This window comes from Dioscorea cayenensis, chromosome 5 (assembly GCF_009730915.1).
Source record: "Dioscorea cayenensis subsp. rotundata cultivar TDr96_F1 chromosome 5, TDr96_F1_v2_PseudoChromosome.rev07_lg8_w22 25.fasta, whole genome shotgun sequence".
Taxonomy (NCBI): Eukaryota; Viridiplantae; Streptophyta; class Magnoliopsida; order Dioscoreales; family Dioscoreaceae; genus Dioscorea; species Dioscorea cayenensis.
Window position 1 is genome coordinate 2,756,491 of NC_052475.1, and position 24,041 is coordinate 2,780,531.

General features: G+C 33.5%; 2 protein-coding genes across 2 annotated transcripts; one reads left to right on the forward strand and one right to left on the reverse strand.

Moving 5' to 3' along the window:
- Nucleotides 1-228: 228 nt before the first annotated feature.
- Nucleotides 229-7,074, forward strand: LOC120262396 (outer envelope pore protein 37, chloroplastic). Its single transcript, XM_039270498.1, has 6 exons — nucleotides 229-721; nucleotides 4,759-4,848; nucleotides 5,370-5,540; nucleotides 5,646-5,740; nucleotides 6,434-6,554; nucleotides 6,836-7,074. Exons 1-6 carry the CDS (start codon nucleotides 329-331, stop codon nucleotides 6,965-6,967), a joined length of 1,002 nt encoding a protein of 333 aa, XP_039126432.1. The 5' UTR covers nucleotides 229-328; the 3' UTR covers nucleotides 6,968-7,074.
- A 5,442-nt stretch (nucleotides 7,075-12,516) lies between these two features.
- On the reverse strand, nucleotides 12,517-20,783 carry LOC120261226 (vacuolar sorting protein 3). Its single transcript, XM_039269019.1, has 14 exons — nucleotides 19,570-20,783; nucleotides 18,244-18,519; nucleotides 17,975-18,171; nucleotides 17,715-17,856; nucleotides 17,218-17,496; nucleotides 17,053-17,125; nucleotides 16,404-16,452; nucleotides 15,358-15,634; nucleotides 14,760-14,815; nucleotides 14,539-14,607; nucleotides 14,314-14,425; nucleotides 13,737-13,826; nucleotides 13,283-13,453; nucleotides 12,517-12,808 (listed from the first exon to the last, which is right to left on the reverse strand). Exons 1-14 carry the CDS (start codon nucleotides 20,683-20,685, stop codon nucleotides 12,716-12,718), a joined length of 3,000 nt encoding a protein of 999 aa, XP_039124953.1. The 5' UTR covers nucleotides 20,686-20,783; the 3' UTR covers nucleotides 12,517-12,715.
- Between the last annotated feature and the right edge of the window lie 3,258 nt (nucleotides 20,784-24,041).

Here is a 24,041-nt window from a genome sequence, read left to right on the forward strand (position 1 = left end):
AATCACGACAGATAAAATAAAAAATAATCACGATAACAAATAAAAAATAACGAAAGTGTAATTTATTATATGAAAAAATATAAAATATTTTTAATAATAATAATAATTTTTTATATATATAATTTATACATAAAAAATGTGCCACAGTAGTACACAGAGTCTGACATCTGGAAAGCCTTATCTCTCCAACAAACACTCTGTTTTTATCATTTTTTTTTTTTTAAATTTCACAAAAATAACCTCCATTCTCTTCTGAGTGCTTTCTCCCACTCCCTCCATTTCAAGACAAACCCTTTCAAGCACTCTCTCTCTCTCTCTCTCTCCGCTGATGGGGCAGCCAGAGCCTGCTCCTCTAAACCCTAACCCTAAACCTAGCCCTCCTCCTCCTCCTCCTCCGCCGGCTCTTTTGGGGCCGCCACCGCTGCGCCAAGATGGAGGAAGGTTCCTCAAATTCCCAAGACCTGCGCTCAGGGTCACGTCGGAGTTTGATAGCGAGGCGGATGTGTGGTTCCACAAGGTTTCTTGCCGCCTTTTCGACCGATTGGCGAAGCTTAAGCTCTCTTTCCAGAATGATAAACGCGGTGAGGTCTCGTCCCCGCAGATTGGATTTCTCACCAAGAATCTCTCCGTCCTTTACGATGTTGAGTCCCGGAACGCGCTTCTCAAGGGTTCCCTTGATCTCGCCGGGTGTCTTCAGCTCCGTGCCACTCACGATGTCAAGGTCCTCGATATTTCCGTTTCCCTTGTCTCCTTATTATTTTTTTTTTCTTGGCTTTCTGCGATAATTGAGTGAATCTTTGATACTGTTGGTTGGAATTTTTGCTAGGGTGAGTAAAGTTATTTTGGAAATTGATGGTTAATATTGTTCTAACTTGAAGCTGTTTGGACTTTATATTGCTTGTATATTTTAGATTTTAGTTTCCTTATTGAAATTTGTTGCTAAATTAGGCTGAAATTGGTTGGAAAGATTTGACTTGGTGGAGGTAGGCCTTCTTGTTGGTGATATTGTTTTTTTGATTCCAAGAACCAAGAAATTAGATGTTTTATTCATTTATCTATTTATTTATTTTTGTATGTGAAGTGAGGAATGAGTGTTGTAGTAACTTAAGTGATAGCTTGTTAATGTCACTGGCCTTTTGCTTCTTTCTGATCACATTGAACTGGAATAGAAGACTAGGACATTGCTACTTGGGTTTAAGTCCATTCCTTTTGGAAGATATTGTTAGGACATTTAATTGTCAAAGATATGGATGATTTCAAAAATTCAACTTTTGATCATCTAGTCAAGATTTGAAATCCAAGTACATCACCACCATCTTGGTTTTTTCTTTTGTAATTTTTGTAGCGTCATCATATTGTTGATATATGCATGGGTATTTTGGTCTCAATCCTTAAAGGGATGATACTATAAGAACATTTAAAATTTAGGTTTTTGTTATTTGAATCATGCTTGTCTAAACTTTTTTGCATTTGTCAAATTGATGTTTCACCAGTGTGGAAGTGTTGTGCTCCTTGGCATTTTACTTTTGTTGTTTTTTGTGCTATCAAAATCATAATGAACTGGTTTATGTGTCTCTGGGATGGTATTCTGTTGGGGTTGTACTCTTTTTTCAATGTTAAGTTGGTTGCTCTTTATGCCATCAAAATCAGAATGAACTAGTTTATTGTTCACTAGAGTGATGCTTGTCTGGGGTTGTGCTTCTTTTTCAATTTTGTTTTGGTTGCTTTTTGTGCTATGAGTACTGTAATGAACTACTTTATGATTAACTCAGGTGGTGTTTGGTTGGGGTTAGGATAGGTTGGAGTGATTTAGTGTTTGGTTCTTGATGTTTAAATTTGTTTTGGTGGAAGCTAGTAAAGTAAGTTGACCCTAATTGGTATTTATTTAAATTAAATTTATTTATATGAAAGCTTGATTTTTATTGACAATTAATTGATCTTTTATTATAAAATATGATTTTTTAATAAATTAATATAGATTTGGGAAAAAATATATTCTTGTTTATAATATTATTAGTAGACATTTAGTTGGATGTAGTGGCGCCGAGGCTATCATAGAACCAAACAGCAGATAAGGTGTTATAGAAAGTCTTATATATAAGTAACAAGCGATGAAATTAGAAATTGACTTGTGTATTATTTACTCCTTAGCTCTGCCTTTTTAAGGAAGTTCTACACTAACTTTGACTGCTGCTGTATTAAAAATGGTCATATTTCGCACAGTCAACTGGATGGATGAATTTGATAAATTAAAAAGAGGCTGTTAACTGAGCTTTAGCTACTATTGTTATTTGCTCTACACAGTGCCATTTGCTCTATTGTTATTAGAACTTTTGGTTACTTTGTATATGATTATCTTGTTGTGCTATTAAATCATCATAATTGCCTGTACAACTTTTTAAATTTACAGAAATGAACTTCCATCAGTTTCCATTACCAGCTTTCTTTCTTTAAATTGTGTGCAACATCTTGAACTAGCACATCTAACTAAAGTTTTTGATGCACAGAATGAGAGCTGGCCTATTATGCAGTAATTCTCTTCTAGTCCGTTTAGTTAATTGCCTTGCTAATAATATGTAAATGTCAAAAAAAAAAAAAGTAACAGTTATCCATTGACACGCCTTGTTCTTATTCACGTTAGCATTTAATTTGCGAATCAAATTACAAAGAAGTAATCGTGTATTTTGTTCTCATCATCATGCTGATGTTTCTTGAATATTTACTGGGGTGTATTTTCTACAAATTGCTATTCAATTGTTCCATCATTCAAATATCATCTTCTGCATTAGGCTTGCATTTTTAGTACCTTAATATTCTTTTCTGTTGGGTTGTTAGTGTTTTCTAGAACACATTCGTCAAGTTCATTCATCTAAGATTGTTTTTCAGAGTGGTCAAATTGGAGAGTCAAATTTTGTTCAATTAGGCTGTACAACGAAGAGTTTTTCTTTCTCATGCTCTTGCGAAAGTAGCAAGTCAATTCTTTCTTGCATTAACTTGGCTAGTGTCTTACTTTTCAAGTATCATTATAAGAAGGTGCGTCTTTGTTTACTATATTTTTTTTTCTAGTGTGTTTTAAATTCAATTGCTTTACTAAAAATTGGAAGCATCTTCTTGCTCACATTGAAATCATGCCCGTAAAAATGGAAAGACATTAATTATTATTGTGGGTTTGCTTAGTCTACTCTTAACTTCAAAGTGATGAATAATGGTATTCTTTGCTTAGTCTACTGTTATTGTATTGGGTTTGCTTGTATTTATATTTTACGCATGTCTATTTTTGGTTTAATGGAGATAGTTCTCAGTTTTTGACCAAACATGGGCAGTAGTTGTGCAACATGGACCAGATGTTTGTAGTTTTTTCTTGTGTCATGCTTAATACCCCATTGAGGAAGAATGTTATGCGAAACCTTCTGAGAAAATAAATGGTGCCTATTGTTTACTATAAAGGTCAAATATAGTTTATAGTTTGACTTGAGATGGATGTAATTCCCTTCATTTGTCTCTTGAGTGCCATTGAAGATTTATATATTTTCCTTGTGTGTGTTGAGTAATTTTGACCTGATTGCATAATTATGCATGTATTATTTCATTATGAAATTACATGTGATCTCTTTTTATGGCATTGTGTTATGTCAGAGGCATTTTTACTTGTTTTTGAGCACTTATATCCCCACATGTGTTTCTTGGGAAATGGGGTCGTTTGTCTAATGATGAAATATGAAATAGGTGAAAGAGGTTCCCGGATGAGGAGCAACTAGATACATTTTGATGAGAAGCAATTAGATAAAATTGGAAGTAGAGATGTCAAAGATTTTGATGTTGGTTGGCAAATCTTTAAAGACAACCAAATTAACCATGAGCCTCATTTTAAACATAAAGATAAGCAATTGCTGTTATACTCGGGTAAAACCAATTTTGCTTGTATATACCTAAAAATCATTGTCATTTCTTTATACACCCCTGTGGCCAGAAGTCAATTAAACAACTTTTATTAAAAAATAAACTACACCATTCTCCTCTCCATCCATCTTGGGAGCGGAAGAGAACAAGAAGGTTAAGGGTGAATCTGTCTCTTTACGAGGTTTTGAGTTGACTTTTAACCATAGAGGTACATATCCAATTATAAGTGTTTTCACAAGGATGCAAAGCAATTTCTCACTTTTATAAAGGTTGACTTTTAAGCATAGAGTTTTATATCCAAGTATAAGTGTTTTAAGCAAGGGTGTAAAGCAACAATTTCTCACTTTTATAAAGGTATACAAACAGTTTTTTCATGCGGGTACAAATTGGAAAACAGCTTCATCTGAAGTGGGGGAAAGTTAGTCCGCTTCAGTAACTTCCCCACCACTTCCCCAAATGAACGTCCCCTATAATATTCCCCATAAATGCAATTAAATCTTCATTCCTTGTTTAGGGCATTTAGGTTTAATACATATTCCTTGTTTTTAGTAGGTTTGTTAGTAATATGAGGATTTTTCTATTTGGAGAAGATTCTGAACTGAATATAGATCTTCTCCAAGTCACAGTTTACGGAGCATGCTTGTAGCTTGCTCTTGAGCCATTTGGGCTAATGAATTGACTTTCCAATGTGGTGGGTAGAGGTTCTTGCCTGGCAGAGTCGGCTTGCCTGTAAGTAGGTATCCTTGTAGAAAAGTATCATCTTTGGATGTTTGTATAATAGCCTGAAGGTTTTCTCCCTGCAATACCGCATGTTTTAAATCTTTATGTGTTTTCTTACATTAAGGTTCTGTTCCTCAGGAGCAACAAGGAGAAGTGTCACTAATTGCGAACTTGGTTGACCCATCGTACAAATTTGAATTGGCATCTGCTGTTCCATTTAGTGGATTGGTAAGTAGCATCAGAGTGCACATTTTATTTGTGAATTTATCAATTATCAGGCAAGTTGAAGTATTTGGTCATAACAAATATCAGATCAACTACATTAATCATCCTTCGTTATAGTTTGGATTATATTTGTATCCACTATACGAGTCTATCTTTCTTTCAATGTAAATGTGAATGTGTCGTCTTCTTGATTCAATTATATGCTCACTCGAAAAGAAAACACCTAGATTATGCTTTCATTAGTTAGAGCAATCCAGACTGCACATACTAATTGTTCTGTTTCCTATATTGTAAAAGATTTACATTCTAACTCCAGCCTTTACTCTGCATTTACACACTAGTTGTCTTCAAGAATATTATGGGTCCTCAAGCCCTGAAGAGTAATCCAGTGTCAAATTTATTTAGATTTGACCTGCATCATTGTAAATGGTAATGATTTCTATTATTTTAAGTGTGAGGACAAGGAAAAGAAAATTTGTGCTATCCCATGTCACAAATAAACAGATGGACAATTGTTTATGTAGCCACGGGCAACTTTACGATTTCCCCAAGGTGAACTGTCGGTGGAGGAAAGGGAAAATGAGGAAGCTCAAAGAGAACTTTCATGGAGCGGGATCTTGAAGGGTCAAATTCTAAATGGAGTTTGTACTGCTGTGTACAAGGAAAATGATGTGAACCTAAGATACTGCTATAAGGTCATATCCCTATCCTTTTCTTTGCTAGTTTTATACTCCCAATTTTTTTATGCCTTGATATGTATATTTTGAATTTTGCTAACAAAGACTTGCATGTTATGGTAGGATGAGGAGATATCATTCATTCCCAGTATAACTTTGCCTTCTAATGCACCATCTTTTGCATTTAAGCGTCGTTTCTCTCCTTCAGACAAGTTGAGGTCAGTAAGTTTTGTGGTTTTACCATGCTCTTTTTGAGCTGGTTAATTAACAAGCGTGAATATACTTGGACACTCCTTTCTGTTGTAAAATTCAAATTAATATTTTTGGAATTTGTTTTTGATTTTTCAGCTACATTTTACTGGAAGTTTTATAGCTAAATATTTATACCATCAATAAAGCTTGGTCAGTATTGACTTGAAAACTTATTTGCCATAACATTTGATTTGGCAATCAGTGGTATTTTTACAAATTAGATTTCCTAACTGAGATGTTATCATTAGAAAATCTCATGATGTGGTTTTGTGCATCTTGAGAAAAAAAATGTGATTATTAATTTGGAAAGCCTAGTGGGGAATTTTAGTTTACGAGAGTATTACCAATAGTGAAACAATAATAGTATCCAAGTTTTCTTCATATGTTATGTCTAAATCTTTGTGCTATCATTTGACCATTCGAAGGTGTATGGCATGGCAAATATGAGTAATATTTGTCATCATCATTACCTATTGGTGCCAAAAAGGTCACGATATTTTGAATAAATCATATATATATATATCACCATCTCCGATGGGGGTTTGGTTTACAATATGAATATCAATAAATTATTTTTCTCCATAACACCATACTAATGTCTTCTTGATTATCTGGTTGATTGTCATTGTATGCTTCAAATTCATTCCTTTCCTCTGCAGCTACTGGTACCACTTTGACTCTGATGAATGGAGTGCTGTTTATAAGCACACTATGGGCAAAGATTTCAAGTTCAAAGCTGGTTATGATTCAGAGGTGCGGCTTGGTTGGGCATCCCTCTGGGTAAGTTATTATTTCTCATAACTCATAGCCAAGTTTTGCATGTATAAATTCCTTATTGCTTGTGAATGATTGACGTCTTAGTTCATTTGCAACCATAGATTATATATATACACACATACGTTATGTATTCACCGAGAAAGCAAAAAAGAACTTTATATATATATATATATATGTATATATGCTGATACATGTGGTTCTTTCTTGAGTAGACTATTGGATTAGCTTGCTGCAACTGACTTGTAATATAGACATGGTCTTATATTTGGGTATCCTGATTTAAGGTTGGAGATGAAGATGGGAAAACGAAGACAGCGCCAAAGAAGGTGAAGGTTCAATTTATGGTCCAGGTTCCTCGAGATGAAATCCGGAACTCAGTCTTCATGGTTCGTGTCAAGAAAAGGTGGGACATTTAGGTCATTGCTCTTGCTCTTTCTCTCTTTATGTGCTTTCATTTTTCTTCCATTTTGTTATTTATGTGTTGGGAGACAGCCATCAATATTTCATTTTATTTGTTCGTGAATTAAGTAATCTTAATTTAAAAATTAACCGAATTACCAAAAAGAAAGAAAGGAAAAAAACTGAAATGGCCCTTTGGGGAAATATTATAAACATTTTCAAACTTTTATTTTATTTTTTTATATGTATTTTTGTATTTTGACAATGATTTTTTATTTTTTTTATTAAAGGTTTAGCTTGATCGGAATTTTTGGGAAAAAAATAATCTGAAAAATTTGCTGAACTGTTTTGGACACGCCATTCTTGTTATATGTCAGCCTTTAGTCAAACGAAGATGTTTCTTTAAAATATTAAAAAAAAATAATTAAATTTTTTTTTATCAAAACAAAGTTACCGTTTGACCGTATCTCTATTTTTTTTACTATTTAGAAACTCAAACAAAGATGTTTCCTTAAAACATTAAAAAAAAACAATTTATTTTTATTAAAACAAAATTAAAAATAGAAAATAGAATATATTCTCAAAGCCAACCAATATCTAAAAATTTTCAGAATTGTAGTCATTTATTCTTACTCAAGTCTTGCTTAACCATATTTTGGAAACATAAAGTTCGAGAAATTAATTTAACCTCTTAAATAACACTAATTATATATGATATTTGGCGTCTATTTGCAGGGAGTAATTTGTAGTTTGGCAAAATAAACTTGTTTTTTCCTTAAAATTGGCATCTAGGGCTTTATATATATATATTTATATATATAAAGGTTGCAAAAATAGCTGTGTAATTCGCTAGTTAATAAAATCACAAAGTTCCCTTTTAAGTTGCAATACCAGTTGCATGTCAGCCAAGTGGCACAAATTGCTTATATATATATATATATATATATATATATAGCTGTGATGCCAAAAAAAAAAAAATAATAATAACTAGGTATTTTTTCCGGTTTCACATCAGAGTTTTTAAAATTTAGTGAGAAATTTTGAGACAATATCATATATAAAATAATATAATTAAATAACTCTTATCATAGAAATTATTTTTATATTTTGAATTTCAAAAGTATTATAGGCATTTATTATATAAATAATTAAATATAATTAATATTTTTTTAATTATTAATAAAATAAGTAATATAAATAAAAATTTAAATATTATAAAAAAAATTAAAATGGTTCTTTGAAATGCTCTCGGAGTAGAATCACAGCAGCATTTGTATGCATGGTCTCACCTGGCCACATAAAGATTTCACTAATAAATGAAAAGGTAAGGTTGGATATACATTAGTTCCATCCTCATCATGTTGGGACTTAATTGGGATGATAAACTTATGAAATTCATAGACTTGTGACTCCTTGTAATAATTAAGACCTTTTTGCATTAATTTAAATTTGAAAGATAGGAAGGAATTACAGCAATTCACAAATAAGTACTATCCGGTTAAAAATTTCCCCCCAACAAAAAAGCATATGGACAAGGAGAACTGACACCAGCAAAGAATAAATTGAAAACAGGTACTCAAAAAGCCATTTGGAAAGAAAAAGAAAATAATGAAAAATAATAGTAATTAATGATTAGGAATCATCAACATTAATTTAATTTACTAGACACATTTAATTAAGGATGATGAGAAGGAGGGCTCATGAGTAAGGCTGACAAACAATCAAACTGTTTGCGAGCAGCTCGAGTTCGATTCGATCATTTTAATAACAAATTGAATTTGAACTTAAATTTGAGCTCAAACAATAAACGAGTTGAACTCAAGTTAGAGTTAGCTCTTCGAATATATATTTTTTAATTTATTTTTTAATTTATTTTTTAATTTTTAAAATTAAAATAGAAATTAATTTAAATTACAATAGTTTTTTAAATTATTTTTTCTTAATTTGATCTAGGTTGAAATTTGTTAGCATATTTACAGTTTTTTGAATCGAACACGAACCGAACTAGAGCTAAAGATTAAAATTTCAAACTAAACCGAATTCGAACAAAGATTATAATTTCAAATCTGAATCGAATTCGAGTTAAAAATTAGAATTTCGAACCGAACTCGAGCTGAACTCAGCTCGTTCAGGTTCGGTTTGTTGCTAGCCCTACTCATGAGTGTCTGATTAAAAAAAAAATTAATTACATTTATTTATTTATTTGCCCAATAAATATTCTTTAAAACCAAAGTTATGCAATTTTTTTTTTGGCTAATAACTTCATGAGGAGATAAACAGATTATGGTATGACGGGACCAACCATTCCATCTTTGATGACGTTGAAAAGATATTGGACGGATTGAAGATGGTGAACTCCAGCAGGGGCCTTAAATGATATTTTAAATAAGCTAGGGTTTTTATTGTTAAACTGTGAATTTAGAGAAGTCAAATGAAATTTCCAAAATATTAGAATTAGAGGCGGTTTTTAGAAGATAAATTAAAATTATTCAGTTTTTTTTTTAAGATGAGCGACTAGACTGCTAAGAAAGGCAAAAGTGAGCATAAATCTTAATGGAGTAAGTAGGGGTGGAACCAGTGCATATATAGGCATTGAGACTACTTGCACAAGCATTACTCACATTTTCAGAAAATGTGTTTTTACACATAATTTGAAATTTTACCATTTATGAAGAATTTTAATGGGATTTTTTTGTGTGTACGTACATTTTTGTTTAATTGCTTACCAGAATAATCATAGGCTAAATGAAATTTTTGATAAATTAGTGGTGTTTATGTTAAATTGAGAAATCGAATAAGCTAAATGAAATTTCTGATAAAATAAGAGCTGCATTTGATATTAGAAGGGATAGTAATTATTTAATAAGGTGGTTTATTTTTTTTATTTATTTATTTTTGTTGAAAAGTGGGGTGGGAATTTTTTGGTGAGAAGTGTAGGATTTTACCTTTTCCCACTCCACTCTGATAAAAATTATATATATATATTTCCTTTAGGTTTTTTCAATCTGTAAATCAAAATAAGTAAGATTATAATCATTATATCAACTTGATTATAATAATTGTGTGATTCGATTATACTTGTGCATTTGTAATGGTTTAATTAAAAAATATATATAATATTTAAAAATTCATTTATTGAAAATTTAAATTTATTAATAAATATTCTATATTATAGGGGTTTGATGAAATCTTTTTTCTTAATTTAAAAAACCTAACAATACATTCATAAATATACAGGAAAAGAAAAATGGCAGGGCGGAACAAGGAATGAAAAATACCACTATTGGGACTTAGTAATATTGAAACTTTTATTGAATGATAAATGAAATTCCCAAAAAGTTGGGGGATTTTAGTTAAAGCAAGAATAGAATGAATACAAGACAAATGACATTTCTAAAAATATTAGGGGTGTTATTGTAAATCCAAGAACTCATAAAACAACAATGAATAAGACTAGCCAGGCCATGCTCCAGGTTGATTAAAACCTAACCGAATATGTTTTTATTTCTAAATATGATTTAATTTATTTTATAATACAGAAGTGATTTATTTAATGGATATATGAGTAATTTGAATATTTGCAATTTTCTTATGAATATATATATATATATATATATATGAAAATTTTATTTTACTTCTAAATAAATTTATCTTGTAATTATTTTTATATTATTAATAATTTGGCAGGTTGTCTATAAAACAATTTTTTTTAGAAAAATAGGTAAACTATAAATATATTTTTTTTTTAAAATATAAACAAACCTAGAAAAAATAGAAGCTTACAAAGAAAAGCCAAAGAACAAGAACAATAACAAAAAGTAGCAATAATCCGGAGTGAGGCCAACCAAAAGAACTAACAACCAAACAAAACACAAAACAATGGCTAAGAAGGCGAGGGTTACCATCCGATGTTTGAGGCTTTCTTAAGCTGAGAAGGGAGTAGATCAATCACTCTTGGGTGGTAGGGGGAGTCACCGCACCTGTAGAATCGTTCTGTCCAGTGCTTATGAAGTCAAGAGAGCATCGAAGGGTCTGTGTAGAGTCACCTGTGGTAGGGGGAGTCTCTATATATCTACGGTCTCATGATGTTTGTGACACACAAGTCTCTACAGTGCAATGAATATTACAATCTTCTATTATTATTTTTTTTTGGGCAAGATTTGTAAATATTCGGATTTTGTTACCACAAATAAAATAACAGAACAGTATAATAAATTTGCTATAACACTGTACTTTTCCAAAAGCCAACAGCACAGTCAATAAAACAAATTATTAAATATTCTTCAATATATATATAATATTTATTTATTGATTTTTGGAAAGAAACTTTTGTCTGGTAGTGGCGTAGAGGCTATATTAATTATTAAAATGAACGTACTACTCTCTCTCTCTCTCTCTGTGGAGAAAAAGAAGACGTCATACCTGTGCATCGTCCTCCTCTGCAACTGCAAGACAAGTTAAGGGTTTGTTTTCTTTTTCCCCAATCTTTGTTTGTTGTTTAGGGTTTAGTAGCTCTTCTAAAACAATTTGTTTTTTTTTTCTCTAAAGATCATGAAGAGCCTCACTGATCGAGTTGTGATGAGTCTCATCATCGGCGTTACCAGTGGAGTTTGCTCTATCATCGGAGACACCATCATCAGGCAACGGAGGACACCGCCGATTTACCTCTGTAGTCCGGACAATGACTGTGATGGTTGTGAGAATGAAGGTCGATGCAATGGCATCACGTATCGGTGTGTTGAGATTCCTCCTAAACCTAAAGAAACGTCAATCTGATTTTGCTGCTGTTGCTGCTGAAGAATCAGTCAGGGAATGTTGATGCTGAACACGAACACTGAATGAATATAGTTTCTTTTCTCATGCTTTTTCTTTCTCTAAAGTGTGAATGTTTGCTGCTTGAATGCTATGGATGATGAATGAATGATGGACTGGTTAAGTAGTTATTAATGTTTTTGTTTTAATGGTTTTGTTCACTGAATGTTTACTGTTTTAATATTCATGCTTGAAACGCTCTAGAGGATGATGATGATGGACTGGTTGAGTGGTTATTAATGTTTTTTTTTTATTTATTTATAATGCTTTTGTTTACTGATTGATTGCTTATTGTTTTCATATTCCTTTCTTCTTTTTCTTCTTCTTTTTATTTTTTTATTAAAAAAAAATAAAAATAAAAATAAAAAATAAAGCCACATATTATAGTATTCAATGCTCAGAAACTAGATAACCTTTTCTTATTTTTTTTCCCTTTTTTATTTTTCTGAAGAAAACTGAATTAGAATGCAAATCGTTTAAACGGGACAAACGCTGCATTCAAACAATGAAATAAAAAACCACAACCCTAAAACCCCTAATCAAAAACCATATATATATATATATATATATATTTTGTTAGTTTATTTTACGAAAAAAAAAGCTCAGCTTTTCAATAATACATTACTAGCCTTGGCCAAATAAACGTTTGCCATAACATTATCTCTTTGTTAGACATGAAACACAACAGTCCAATGTTTATACAAGGAATTTTCTGGCCAGAACTTTCTTCCATCATGTATAAGATTACAGAAAAGAAAAAAATCATAACACCAATAAATAATGCTGTAACATGTTACCAAGAGACCCATATCACTTTCATAAGAGGTACCAATAAAAGGATATGGTACCGAGAGCAGTTGATGATACCTTCAATGAGCTCGGCCGCCGACATATTTAAAATTTTAAGCAGTGATAGGATGAGAACCTTGATTTATAACTAAAACTGAAGGATGTTATCTGGTCACAAGCCAACCCTGCTTGAAAACAGGATCTTGCTGGAAATCACGACCTCGGGCTGACACTGATTCTCCTAGACGACGGTAACACTGTGACATTGAATATTGATGAGAAACATCAACAAACATCGGACGACAAGATATTAAAAAATAATTCTCATACTAGGCATGAATAAGCGGGTACAAGCATGCCGGCTTCAAATGGTAAAGGCAACCAGCTTGTAATGCTAGACAAACCCTTTGCCTTGACCTCGAGCTAGGATTACTACTACCAGAGACATATCTTGGTGCACAAAACCAGTTGTGAGAACATTAACCAACTTATCAGCTAAGTAAAATGTGGGTGAGGTTCAGATAACTGAGCACATGTGAGAACAATAACAAATTGCTGCCTGAAACTGTTATTTAAATCTATGTTAAGTTACAAATTCCTGCCTGCATTACTCACATGGCATTGTCTCGTACATGCTAATATACATATATCTGCCGTGTTTTATTCAACATAAATTCTGATGTGTTGATTAAGAAACAAAAAAGATCAGACACAAAATGATGTGCACATACCTTGTAACAAACTATTGAATCATCTGGATACATTGCAAAGAGCTTAGTTCCAAGGCGGGCGTGACAGGAATCACAAATGCTTTCATCACTTATTTGGACATACCTTGATCTCTCCTCTATTCTAGCTAACTGGGCATCAAGATTCATAGCTTTTGAGATGTTATGAACAATCTAAGCCAAAATAAAGAGCATAGTCAATTTCATGAATATGATGGCAGTCATTTAACACACCAAATTCAGATACATTGATTAATGAAAGTGTGGTGTCATTTGAGTTCAAATACTTCAGACTACAACTTGACAGTTTCAAGGAAATGTCATCTAACAAGAACATGCACTATTACACTTTAAAAATGAACACTCATGATATAAATATGAAAATCAAAAGGTTTATGATTGCTATGTAAACAAGTGAAGAGAATTTCTTTTATCATTTTGTCAGACAAACTTTTACCTGTCCTTGGTGACTATGATGAACTCGAGCTCTCAGCATTCTTAATATTGTATTTGAGGCAAGCTGAAGAGGCATCTCAGGAGATAGTTTCTGCATTGCACAAGTAAAGACCTTGTCACATCAGAAAAATAAATTTAAAGTATTTTAAAGACAAATTTTATTTGATATGGCTGATGGTTTTCACACAAGGCTTCAAATTTCATATGATTTTTTAGCATAGCATATGAGAGTAAGTAAAGCATCAGAGAGTGATACTACCAGAAAGATCCATTTCTTCAAGGACTTCACTAACAACTGGCAACAAACTTGTATAATAAGTACAAAGAATACACATAATTTTATTTTTATTTTTTATTTTATTTTTGAAAAAAAAACTTATAATTTGCAAAAGGATTATACCCAAAACCAATTTGCAAGCTACTTAAGGACTTGAAAACTGCCACCTTGCAAACCATAACTAAACTAACTAAAAAAATGATAAGGAATAACTTTGACTTTTCCTGACTAATACAACTTTTATTACATTAATTAAACAAGGAAGAGCACTTTCAAGCGCAAAAAACTATCAGTTTGATACCTCTAACACTTGTAGAGGATCAAGGAATTCTCCATGATTGTGGAGAAGACGAACTGCAGCATCTAACATGGGTGCCTTTCCATCTTCTGGATCCAAATACAAATCCAGTAACCTGGCATGTGAAAATTTTTAACTCCAAATAAGAATCTTCAATTGTCATGCACCATGAATGCAGTACAATGTTAAAAATTAATAATAACAATAACAAAACAGAGAAAGACCCACCGCATGTAGGCATCATCTCTACCAATCTCAGCACAATACTGTTCAGCAGCTTCACAATCCTCCAGTTTCCTTGAAACACATAAAGATAAAAAACACGGCATAAGTATCAGCCATTATAACTCTCAAGAGTGACATTATTCCCCATAAATGAAAACAGTATCACTTATTTGGTAAAATACAGTATAATAGAAAATGAATTTACATAAAGAATTTGGTCTTACAAAGCCAAAATTTCCAGTACCAATGTTTCTTGGCCCATCTTCTTGCACAAGATTGCCTGTTATACAGTCAAAACAAAGTTTAAATAAAGAATTCACAAAGCATCAAAGAACAACCACAGGTGAACCATGCCCCAACAGAAAACCTAGTCTTGTACTGACTGATCAAAAGTTAAAGAAAGCAGTCAGACAAAAAAAAATCATAACTAAAAACAAAAACATACAAAACTATGCCAAATGAATCATAACAAAAGAATCATTCCAACTAGTGTGACTGAAAAAGCATTGAAAAAACAATTATGCAAAACGCAATTGGCAAGTGTCCATATTAAGGTAAAATGTAGTAGATTAACAAAGTCAAGTGGTTCAAGAGCAACTTATTCAAATCCCAGTTAGTTGCCTAAAACAGTCAAGCAGGCGCTCGATTTCATCTTTATTTTACCAAAACAAGATAAGTTAAACTTATAGAAACTTGGTCTGTGAACCCACCCACATACATGCAACATTTTTACAGGTTTAATATTTTTTTATTTTTTGTGATAAACCATAATTTGTAGCAATATCCCAAAAAAAAAATGAAGGGTCAGTGCACAAGTAGAACCTTTTCCAGCCACAATTCTGATCTGCCTATCAAATCAAGCACTTCTTCAGGATCATATAAGTCTGAAACCTGCAAAAATACTTGCAATTTTTCCCTGATTGAATTTCCAGGTCCGCTATCAACATCAGAAACTTTCTTCTCATGATCAGCTTTGGAGTCAACATTCCCACTTGTGCTTTCAATAGCTTCAATAGCAGATTTGGCAAGAGAAAGAGCATATAACGTATGGAAACGGATGTCTTCAGAGTCTTGATCCTCAATCAACCACTGCAAAAATCTACAAAATTTACAGATCATGATCACAAATAGGATCAAAAGGTGCCCACAGTACTAACTGAGAAAGAATGACCACACATAAATGTCAACTCAGACTATAGTCAGTATCAGAATAATCCGCAGAGTTTTTCTTTAGAGGTACAAACGCAGAGAAGTAATAATTAAAAATAAATTTGCATGATATCAAGAACATGGGAAAATATAAGCAAAAAATGATAGCAAAAAATGAACATTGCACAAAAATAAAGACGCCACTTGAATCTAAAGGGGCAACACAGCCTACCAGTTCCCATTCCAAAAATGACAAGACAAATATGCCATGGTGATTAATAGTATCTTAAAGGTCATAGAAAAAAGAACTGAAATAAAGAGACAATCAGAACATATCTCAAACAACTATATTCGCTTTCATTAATAAAGGTGCAGGTAACATGAATGATAATGATATCTCACCCAAAAACAATCACAAACATCAGAACATAGATGGATAACTCTTTATAGTAGAATGTTCAAGAATATCCAAAAGGTATATGCACTAGTGACAAGAAGCCCAAACAACATAAAAAGTGTAATCAGACATTGATATATCAAAAATAAATAAATAAAAGCAAATACCACTTTAGGGGGAAAAAATATAGGACAGCTAACTGCAGTTTCAAAAAAAGGTTAAATCGGGTTATGATTTATCACAAATAAATAAATAACACTCTAGGGGTCGTTGTAGTTAGGATCATTGGCATGAATATTTGACTGAATGAGCTAGCAATTACCTCTGCTGAATCTCAACTTTTTTTGGGTCAATTGCTTTGAGGACCTCCTCTGTATGAAAATAAAGAATTGAGTTAGTTATTTGGCAGTGAAGGATCATTTGCAAGCTATAATGATCAGCAAACATGGAAAACAAGTCCATGATTACCAAGAATAGAGCAACATCCTTTTCAAAACAGACAAGTTGAGAGCACAATAGTAATACAATCTATCAAGTAAATGTCAAGCAAGTTAAACTGTAGAACTCCACAGATTTAAAAGAATGCCCATTTACTTGATAACTACTTTCATAAAGATATCATTCTGATTGATAGATCAGGCAAATAAACAAGGTCATTCTCATTGCACCCTCAAAAAAGAAGTTCGTCCTCAATATTTACCAATTTTCTAATCAAGAAATGATAACCATTTAAGTTCATTTGAAAAATGTTTTTCTTTTGGTAAACAGAATATGAGAACTCCTAGAGGCTAAGTGTAACTGATTCTTACATGTGTGTACAATAGGAAGAATTTTTAACAAGTTGGGTGAAAAATGTTGCTAACATCAATAGAACTGGAAGAAGATTTGCCTTACTTCAGATTTCCAGGCAAGACTAAAAATTAGATAATGAAGATATAAAGAAATAGATGAGTTCGCAGATCTTGTGTTACCAGGTGGAAGCTGATTCACCCTTTTGTCGGATGTCAATATCAGGACTGCAAGATCTTGGTCAATCTCTGCAATCTGAAGCATGCACCAGAACCTTGTCAGTAGGAAATAAATGAAAATCAAAAGCATCTTCAAGTTAGAAAAAAGTTATGAAGAAATAAACATACCCATCCGAGATGTTCAAGGACCAGATCTTCATCAGCTGACTCCTCAAGAAGCTTTGATGCTTCAATGGCAGCAGCTTTCTGCCCTGAGATTGAATCTATAGAAACATCTGGTAAGTCATGCTCTACAGAAATTGAGGTGTCTTTCCATAATCCAGTTGAATAATTTCTTGCTAATATATGCCAGATAGATAAAGCTTTTGAAGATATCCCCTTGCTAGCATACAGGAATGCAAGCGTCCGCAAATGCCCAGAGTCACCTAACAAACTTTCCAATTCCTCCTGCTCTGCCAACACAAGTTGCAGGAAATTCTTCAATGAGTGTTCTAAGAACAGCATTCATAATTAAAATTCATGACTAATTTACAATCCAAGGCTTATAAATAGGTACATTTCATAGGTTTCTTTAAAGTAAATTTGATTTAGCATTAATAAAGGAAATTTACACGTTGATCAATGGTTAAGAATTGTGAAATTTTATACAATGCACTAAAACATACCACCACACAGCTGTTTTCAGATGATGCTAGTTGCTCCATATCATCTACATGATTGAGGGCTCTATAGAGATACATAAGAAGGGTATCAACACCCTCCCGAACAGAAGGAATTAAATCCTTATTCCGTGAGACACATAGATACCTACAACAAGAAATATATTTTATTATTACCGCAGAAAGAAAAATATATGTGCAAATTACTAGGGTTTGCCTTCATGATACAAGGATTACGTTGATCAAAGCACATAGGGTTGCAGGACCTTATAATGTTTTTGATGCCCGACTCCAATAGCTCAGCCTTACTTGGTAGGTTTGAAAGAAAATCCTCATCTGCAGATGTGTCTACACCTGCTTTTCTAAGAAACATACCGCGTTGAATGGCCATCAGTCCATCATCAACAACATCTTCAAGAGGTACAGGAGGAGGATGCAACCCCCAATATCGATTCCTTGGAACCTAAAAGACATATTTCTTTTGAGGCATTCAACAATCATTAAAAGGAAAAAGAATTTAGGCCATGCTGCATACCAGATGAGACCAACGATTTGGGTCCCGCATTATAAAAGGAAAAACTTCCGAGGGTTGCATAGTCTTTGAGAGCAAGAAATGAATTACAGCTTCTTCAAAATGCAGATCAAAAAGCAATAGGAACCCAAGTTGTGCATGGATGAATGAAAGCATTTCCTCTGTTATCTCACCCTCTGATTCCACCTCTTCAAGCAAACTGATGGCTTCCTTAAAGTTATTTTTCCTCAATAAATCTTTAATTTGCTCTTCAGTGGACACTTTATGTAAAAAAATAGCCTGAAAACATCAATATGAGTAAAATTACAAGTGAGAGCAAGGAATAAATAAGTAAATAAATAAAATGAAACTAAAAAATCTAAAGTACAAAGAAACTGCAACTTAATAGACATCACATCTTTAAAAGGCAGCATAGCTGGCGTCTACAGATTTGTGAAAAATGCATGCTTAACATAAGATAAAGGATAAATCTTAGATGAAAACAAACGTATAAGATAAACACACGTGAACCATTTGATGAAATGTTAACACAGGAAGTATTTGTCCAAGGAACTGCTCAAACTGTAAGTATTCTTACTCTTGAAGACATGATGACATTCATGGTACAGCAAGAGTTGCAAATCAAACCGAGAAAGAGTGAAATCAAAATCAACAGCACATTTAAGTAGCAAGGTTCCATGCCGCAGAAACATTTTAAGCTGCAGATAATGCAAAAGCAGCTTTTGGCATAACAAGTTCATCAATTTTTTATGTCTATGATCTGATTTACCCCGGAAGATTATGTCCCAGTGCCATAATGAACATGGTCAAAACAAGATCAAGAAGTAACATTATAAAACAAGCGCTAATGCTTTCTTAGAATGACAAAAAACTTGTATTTGATGGATAACTTCCATTATTTTTTAGTTGATAACATGCCCTCGGAAATCTTGAGGAACACATGCTAACTAGTATTTGATGGATGACGTCGTCTATAATCTGATTTACCCTGGAAGATTATTTCCCAATGTCATAATGAGCATGGTCAAAACAAGATCTAGAAGTAACATAATAAAACAAGCGCTAATGCTTTCTTAGAACGACAAAAAACTTGTATTTGATGGATAACTATCATTATTTTTGAGTTGACAACATGCCCTCAGAAATCTTGAGGAACACATGCTTACTAGTATTTGATGGATGACGTCAGTTGTTTTTGAGGTGATAACAGGCCATTGGAGATCTTAGGTAGCACATGACTATTTGTCTCAATACCAAATCAAGTGACTACTAATTCATTATTCAGAAACACCTCAATAAATAGGACAAAAAGATAAAAGTCTTACCTACCTTATGAGATGTCGCAACCACAACAGTTTCTCCACTTCGTTGCTCATCACTTGCCACAACACAAGGGCCACTACCACTCTTTGTAAAATTTAGTGACTGAATGCTGGTACCCGTCTTCCTTCTATACAATTCCATCTTACTGTCCCTTGCAACAATCACATGTGAAGACATCTCAACAATGGAGTCTGGAACATACTGGAAAACCAAGCTCCCTCCCACTGGTTGTCCAACATCATTTACAATCACACCCACATTGTCCACCAACAAAAGCACTTCCTTGCTCCTCAACAAAGGCAGCAACTTTGGAGGTCCTGAAGATTCTGGGAGTGAAAAAATAGGGGTGCATTTCCCTGAGCTTGCAGAAAACAACATATAACCATCCAAACTTCCCACTATTACAGAGTCTCCAATCCAAGCCATTGTCTTTACCCCCTCAACACCTTGCATCTCCTTCAAACGCACTAAAATACCCCCATAATCAATGTCCACATCAATGGTCGCAGACACTGTCAGCTCAACCAATACCAACCTTTTCAATGCCGCAACCGCAATGAGACAATTGGATTCCTTGTCCCTATGCGATTCTGAAGCTCTCAGCTGCTTCAAACCATTGGCTCGAATCCCTGAGCCCAATTTTTGCAGCAGCCTCTGCCCCGCACTCGAGACATCAGCTTTCAAAAGCCCATCACCTGAAAAATCCAAATTTAAGAAGTCCCCAAAACCCAATCTTTTCACCACCGCAGTCACATCCTTAATAAACCCCAGCTTCCGCGCGGCTTGCAGCAAAAGCCGATCAACAAGAAACAAGAACCCATCCGAGAGAACTAGTATCCTATCAATTTCCGTCAAGATCTCGATGGACTCAATTGGAAGATTACTAATGGACACGGATCGCAAAAGCTCAATGGATTTAGATGAAGAATCAAGGGATAGGAGGAGAAGCTTGCCTCCACCGGTGCCAATCAAGACTAATGTTTGATGAGAATCGGAAAAGAGCGAAACGGAGCGGATCGAGAGTAGGGTAGCAGAGGAGAGGCCAGCAATCTCTGCCAGGTCGATCTCCGCAAACGGCTCCAGCACCGTGCGATCCCAGGACCGCCGAGACGATCCCTCCATGGCAGAGAGACTAGGGTTTGCCGGAGTACCGCATCGCCATGGAATCACCAAAGTTAGGGTTTTGTAGTCTTCGATCAGAGACGAAGAAAGACTGTCAGATTTTACCAAGCTGGGAAACGAGTTTCATAAATCCGATTTCCAAGTTATATTTTAATTAATAAATAATTAATTATTATTCATGATTTTAACTTTTTTTTATTTTTCATATCTGTTAAATTATAAAAATTTTAAAAAAAAAGCGCAAATAATTATCTAGGGATGAGTACAATAGGAAAAACAGGAAAAAAAAATTAAAATATCTTTCTTCAGGAAATTTGCATGGATGCCCAAGAAAACTAGATATTTATGCTTATATGTAAAAAAATTCAATTTATTTTAATTAATTTGTTTTCTTGTGTAAGCTTTAAAGTTTCATCTAATGATCTATATATCTCTCGTAAAAGATACTCTTCAAAATTTGATATGTGCATATATATATATATATATATACACCCTTTACCCTCTGCTCCATGTACATTATTAAAATATATTATTTTTATTTTTCAAATGATAAAAAATTTGATTTTATTTAAATTCCTAGTAATATTAATTTTTATTTATGCAATGCATAAAACTAGTTTATTTTTTAATATATATATATATATATAAATTTAATGATACTCAAGAATAAAAAATACACTTCTCTTGATGCACACGTCAAGCTTGCTCCCATGGCGTGGGAAAGAGGTCGAGGACGAAAGCTGGTGATTCAAAGAGATGTCATTGTTGCTGATCGTGATCAATTGATGGAGAACTACTTGGTGCTTGATCATGATGAAGTAAATGATGTAGAGGCGATGGAGGACTAGAGTTTTGAAAATGAACGAACCCTAATCGTGGATTCATCACAGAATTTTACTGGTAACCTCTATGTCAATGAAAATCTAAATGCAAATGAGAGTTTGGTGAAATCTGATTGCAGGGTTAATGTTGATTCTGGTTCTTTGGGGGAGTATAAAAAAGATGGATCTAAGCCATGGGTTTCTTTATTTGCTGACAATCAGATCAAGGAAAGAGGCAGTGAATTAAAATTCATATCTCCATCTGTTTTCAATGGCCAAAGAGTAGTTTGATTTCATTCGGATGAGGTTGCTCAGGAGGAGAAACGATGGAGAAATGCGTTGGTGGGATGTGTCTATGGGATGCAACCAAGGATTGAGAGATTCAATGCTTTCATTCAAGCAAGGTGGAAGAAACTTGGGGTGTTGAATGTATCTAGAGTGAATCCTGATTTGTTTCTAATCCAATTTCTTGATGAAGAGGGATGTGATCAAGTCTTGAGGAATGGCCCATTTACTTTTGATAATCATCCATTGGTGTTGAAGAAATGGCGCCCAAGGATGACTATGGACATAGCAAAATAGAAAGAAATAGTAAAAGGCAAGAAAATATATTCCGAGGATATAAATCAGACTACTTCTCAAGTGCACACTCAAAGGATCAGTGATAAAAATTATGCAACAGAGATAAATGGAGATAGGGGAATGCTTTAAATCAAGGCAACAGACCTCCAAATAAATAGAAAATTGATCAAGTGAGTAGACCTTATGATCCCGGTACTAGTAATAACTTTGGCATTTTGGAGGAATCAGAGGTTTTGAAACAGAATGAAAAAGGTAGTAATGATGGTAGGAAAGCAGGAATGCTAGCCTACTAGCAATGTTGAAGAATGATTATGTCATGGAATATTAGAGGACTTAGTAGTCCTCTTAAGCAATAAGAAGTAAGATCTATGATTGCTAAGTATAAAATTGTACTCATAGGGATATTGGAAACTAGAGTAAAAAAGGAGCATTGGGTAGGTGTCTGGCCTAAGATGAAACTAAATCAATGGAATATGGAGCACAATTATACGATGTGTGACCAAGGGAGAATATGGGTATTGTATGATGATCGAGCTGTGAATCTACAAATGTTAGAAGTGCATACACAATTTATTCATTGTCAAATTACATGGGGTAGTGAAAAGTTTTTATGGACCTGTGTATATGGTTCATATAATCCAAATGAGAAAAGGGACATGTGGAGAAGTTTGTTAAGGATTGGGCACAATCTGAATAAACCATGGCTTATACAAGGAGATTTTAATGCAGTAAGCTGCAATGAAGATAGGATTGGAGGTATTCCTGTAAATGAGGAAGCTGCCATTAAGTTTCAGAATTGGATAGTGGACTTAAATTTGATAGAAATTCAAAGAAGTGGTCCTAATTTCACATGGACCAACTACCAAGAAAGGGATAGAAGGATATACAGTAAGTTTCACTGGTGTTTTGCAAATCAAGAATGGTATTCCAAAATGAAGGAAGCTGTATGTAATGTGGTTAGTTGCAACATATCAGATAATTGTGGGATGTTGGTGAATGTACAAAGCTCAAAGAAAATTATAAAAACACCATTCAGATTATTTAATATGTGGTGTGATCACCCTGAGGTTTTCAAGAAAGTTGATTGAATTTGGAAATTACCAATGAGGGAACTCACATGTATAATATATACCAGATATTGAAAATGCTTCGGGTTGAAACGAGAGGTTTAAATAAGAAAGATTTTGAAGGAGTATCAAAGAAGGTATCATAGTGCAGAAATAAATTGGAAGAAATCAGTAGGAGGAAAAGAGAAAGATTATTCAAATGCATGAATTAATTAAATGGGAATAAAGTTTTTTAAAACAAAAGGCTAGATGTAATTGGGTTCAAGCAGGTGACTAGAATTCAAAGTATTTCTTCAGGATGCTACAACAGAGGAAAGCTAGAAACAATGTTGATCATTTGCAATTACCAAATGGAGAAATGTGCAGTGACAAACTAAATATAAAGGATACTATTTTGAATCACTTCAGACTTTTCCTGGGCACTGAAAAAGCAAGGATTGAAATTTTTGAAATTCCTATGTCTCAGGAAAAAGTACTCCCTGATGAAGCATATGAACCATTATGTAAAGAGGTTACAGAGAAAGAAATTAAAGATGCTTTTGTGGAGTATAAAAGAGGATAAAAGTCCTGGAGCAGATGAATTTAATAGCTATTTTTTCAAAAAATCCTGGAGCATAGTGGGGAATGAAGTTTGTTATGTTGTTAAGGATTTTTTTTCTCCAATGGAAGCATGTTGAAACAGGCTAATTCTATTGTGATTACACTCATTCCCAAAGTTCTCAATCCACAATTGATTACAGATTTCAGACCCATCTCATGCTATAATGTGATTTACAAGATCATATCTAAAATCCTGGTAGGCAGATTGAAAGAAATTTTGAATGAAATTATCCATCTAAACCAATCTGCTTTTATACTGGGCCGAATGATATCAGATAATATCATG

Bases quoted from the DNA above. Each gene is read 5' to 3' on its own strand.
- LOC120261226 (XM_039269019.1), bottom strand. From the start codon at position 20,685: ATGGAGGGATCGTCTCGGCGGTCCTGGGATCGCACGGTGCTGGAGCCG. The intron at 14,608-14,759 runs GTAAGACCAAAT...ATGTGTTTCAAG, and splicing joins GTACTGGAAATTTTGGCTTT to GAAACTGGAGGATTGTGAAG. The intron at 13,827-14,313 runs GTATCAAACTGA...TGTGCAATGCAG, and splicing joins ATCCTCTACAAGTGTTAGAG to AAACTATCTCCTGAGATGCC.
- LOC120262396 (XM_039270498.1), top strand. From the start codon at position 329: ATGGGGCAGCCAGAGCCTGCTCCTCTAAACCCTAACCCTAAACCTAGC. The intron at 722-4,758 runs GTCCTCGATATT...TCTGTTCCTCAG, and splicing joins GTGCCACTCACGATGTCAAG to GAGCAACAAGGAGAAGTGTC. The intron at 4,849-5,369 runs GTAAGTAGCATC...TTGTTTATGTAG, and splicing joins CTGTTCCATTTAGTGGATTG to CCACGGGCAACTTTACGATT.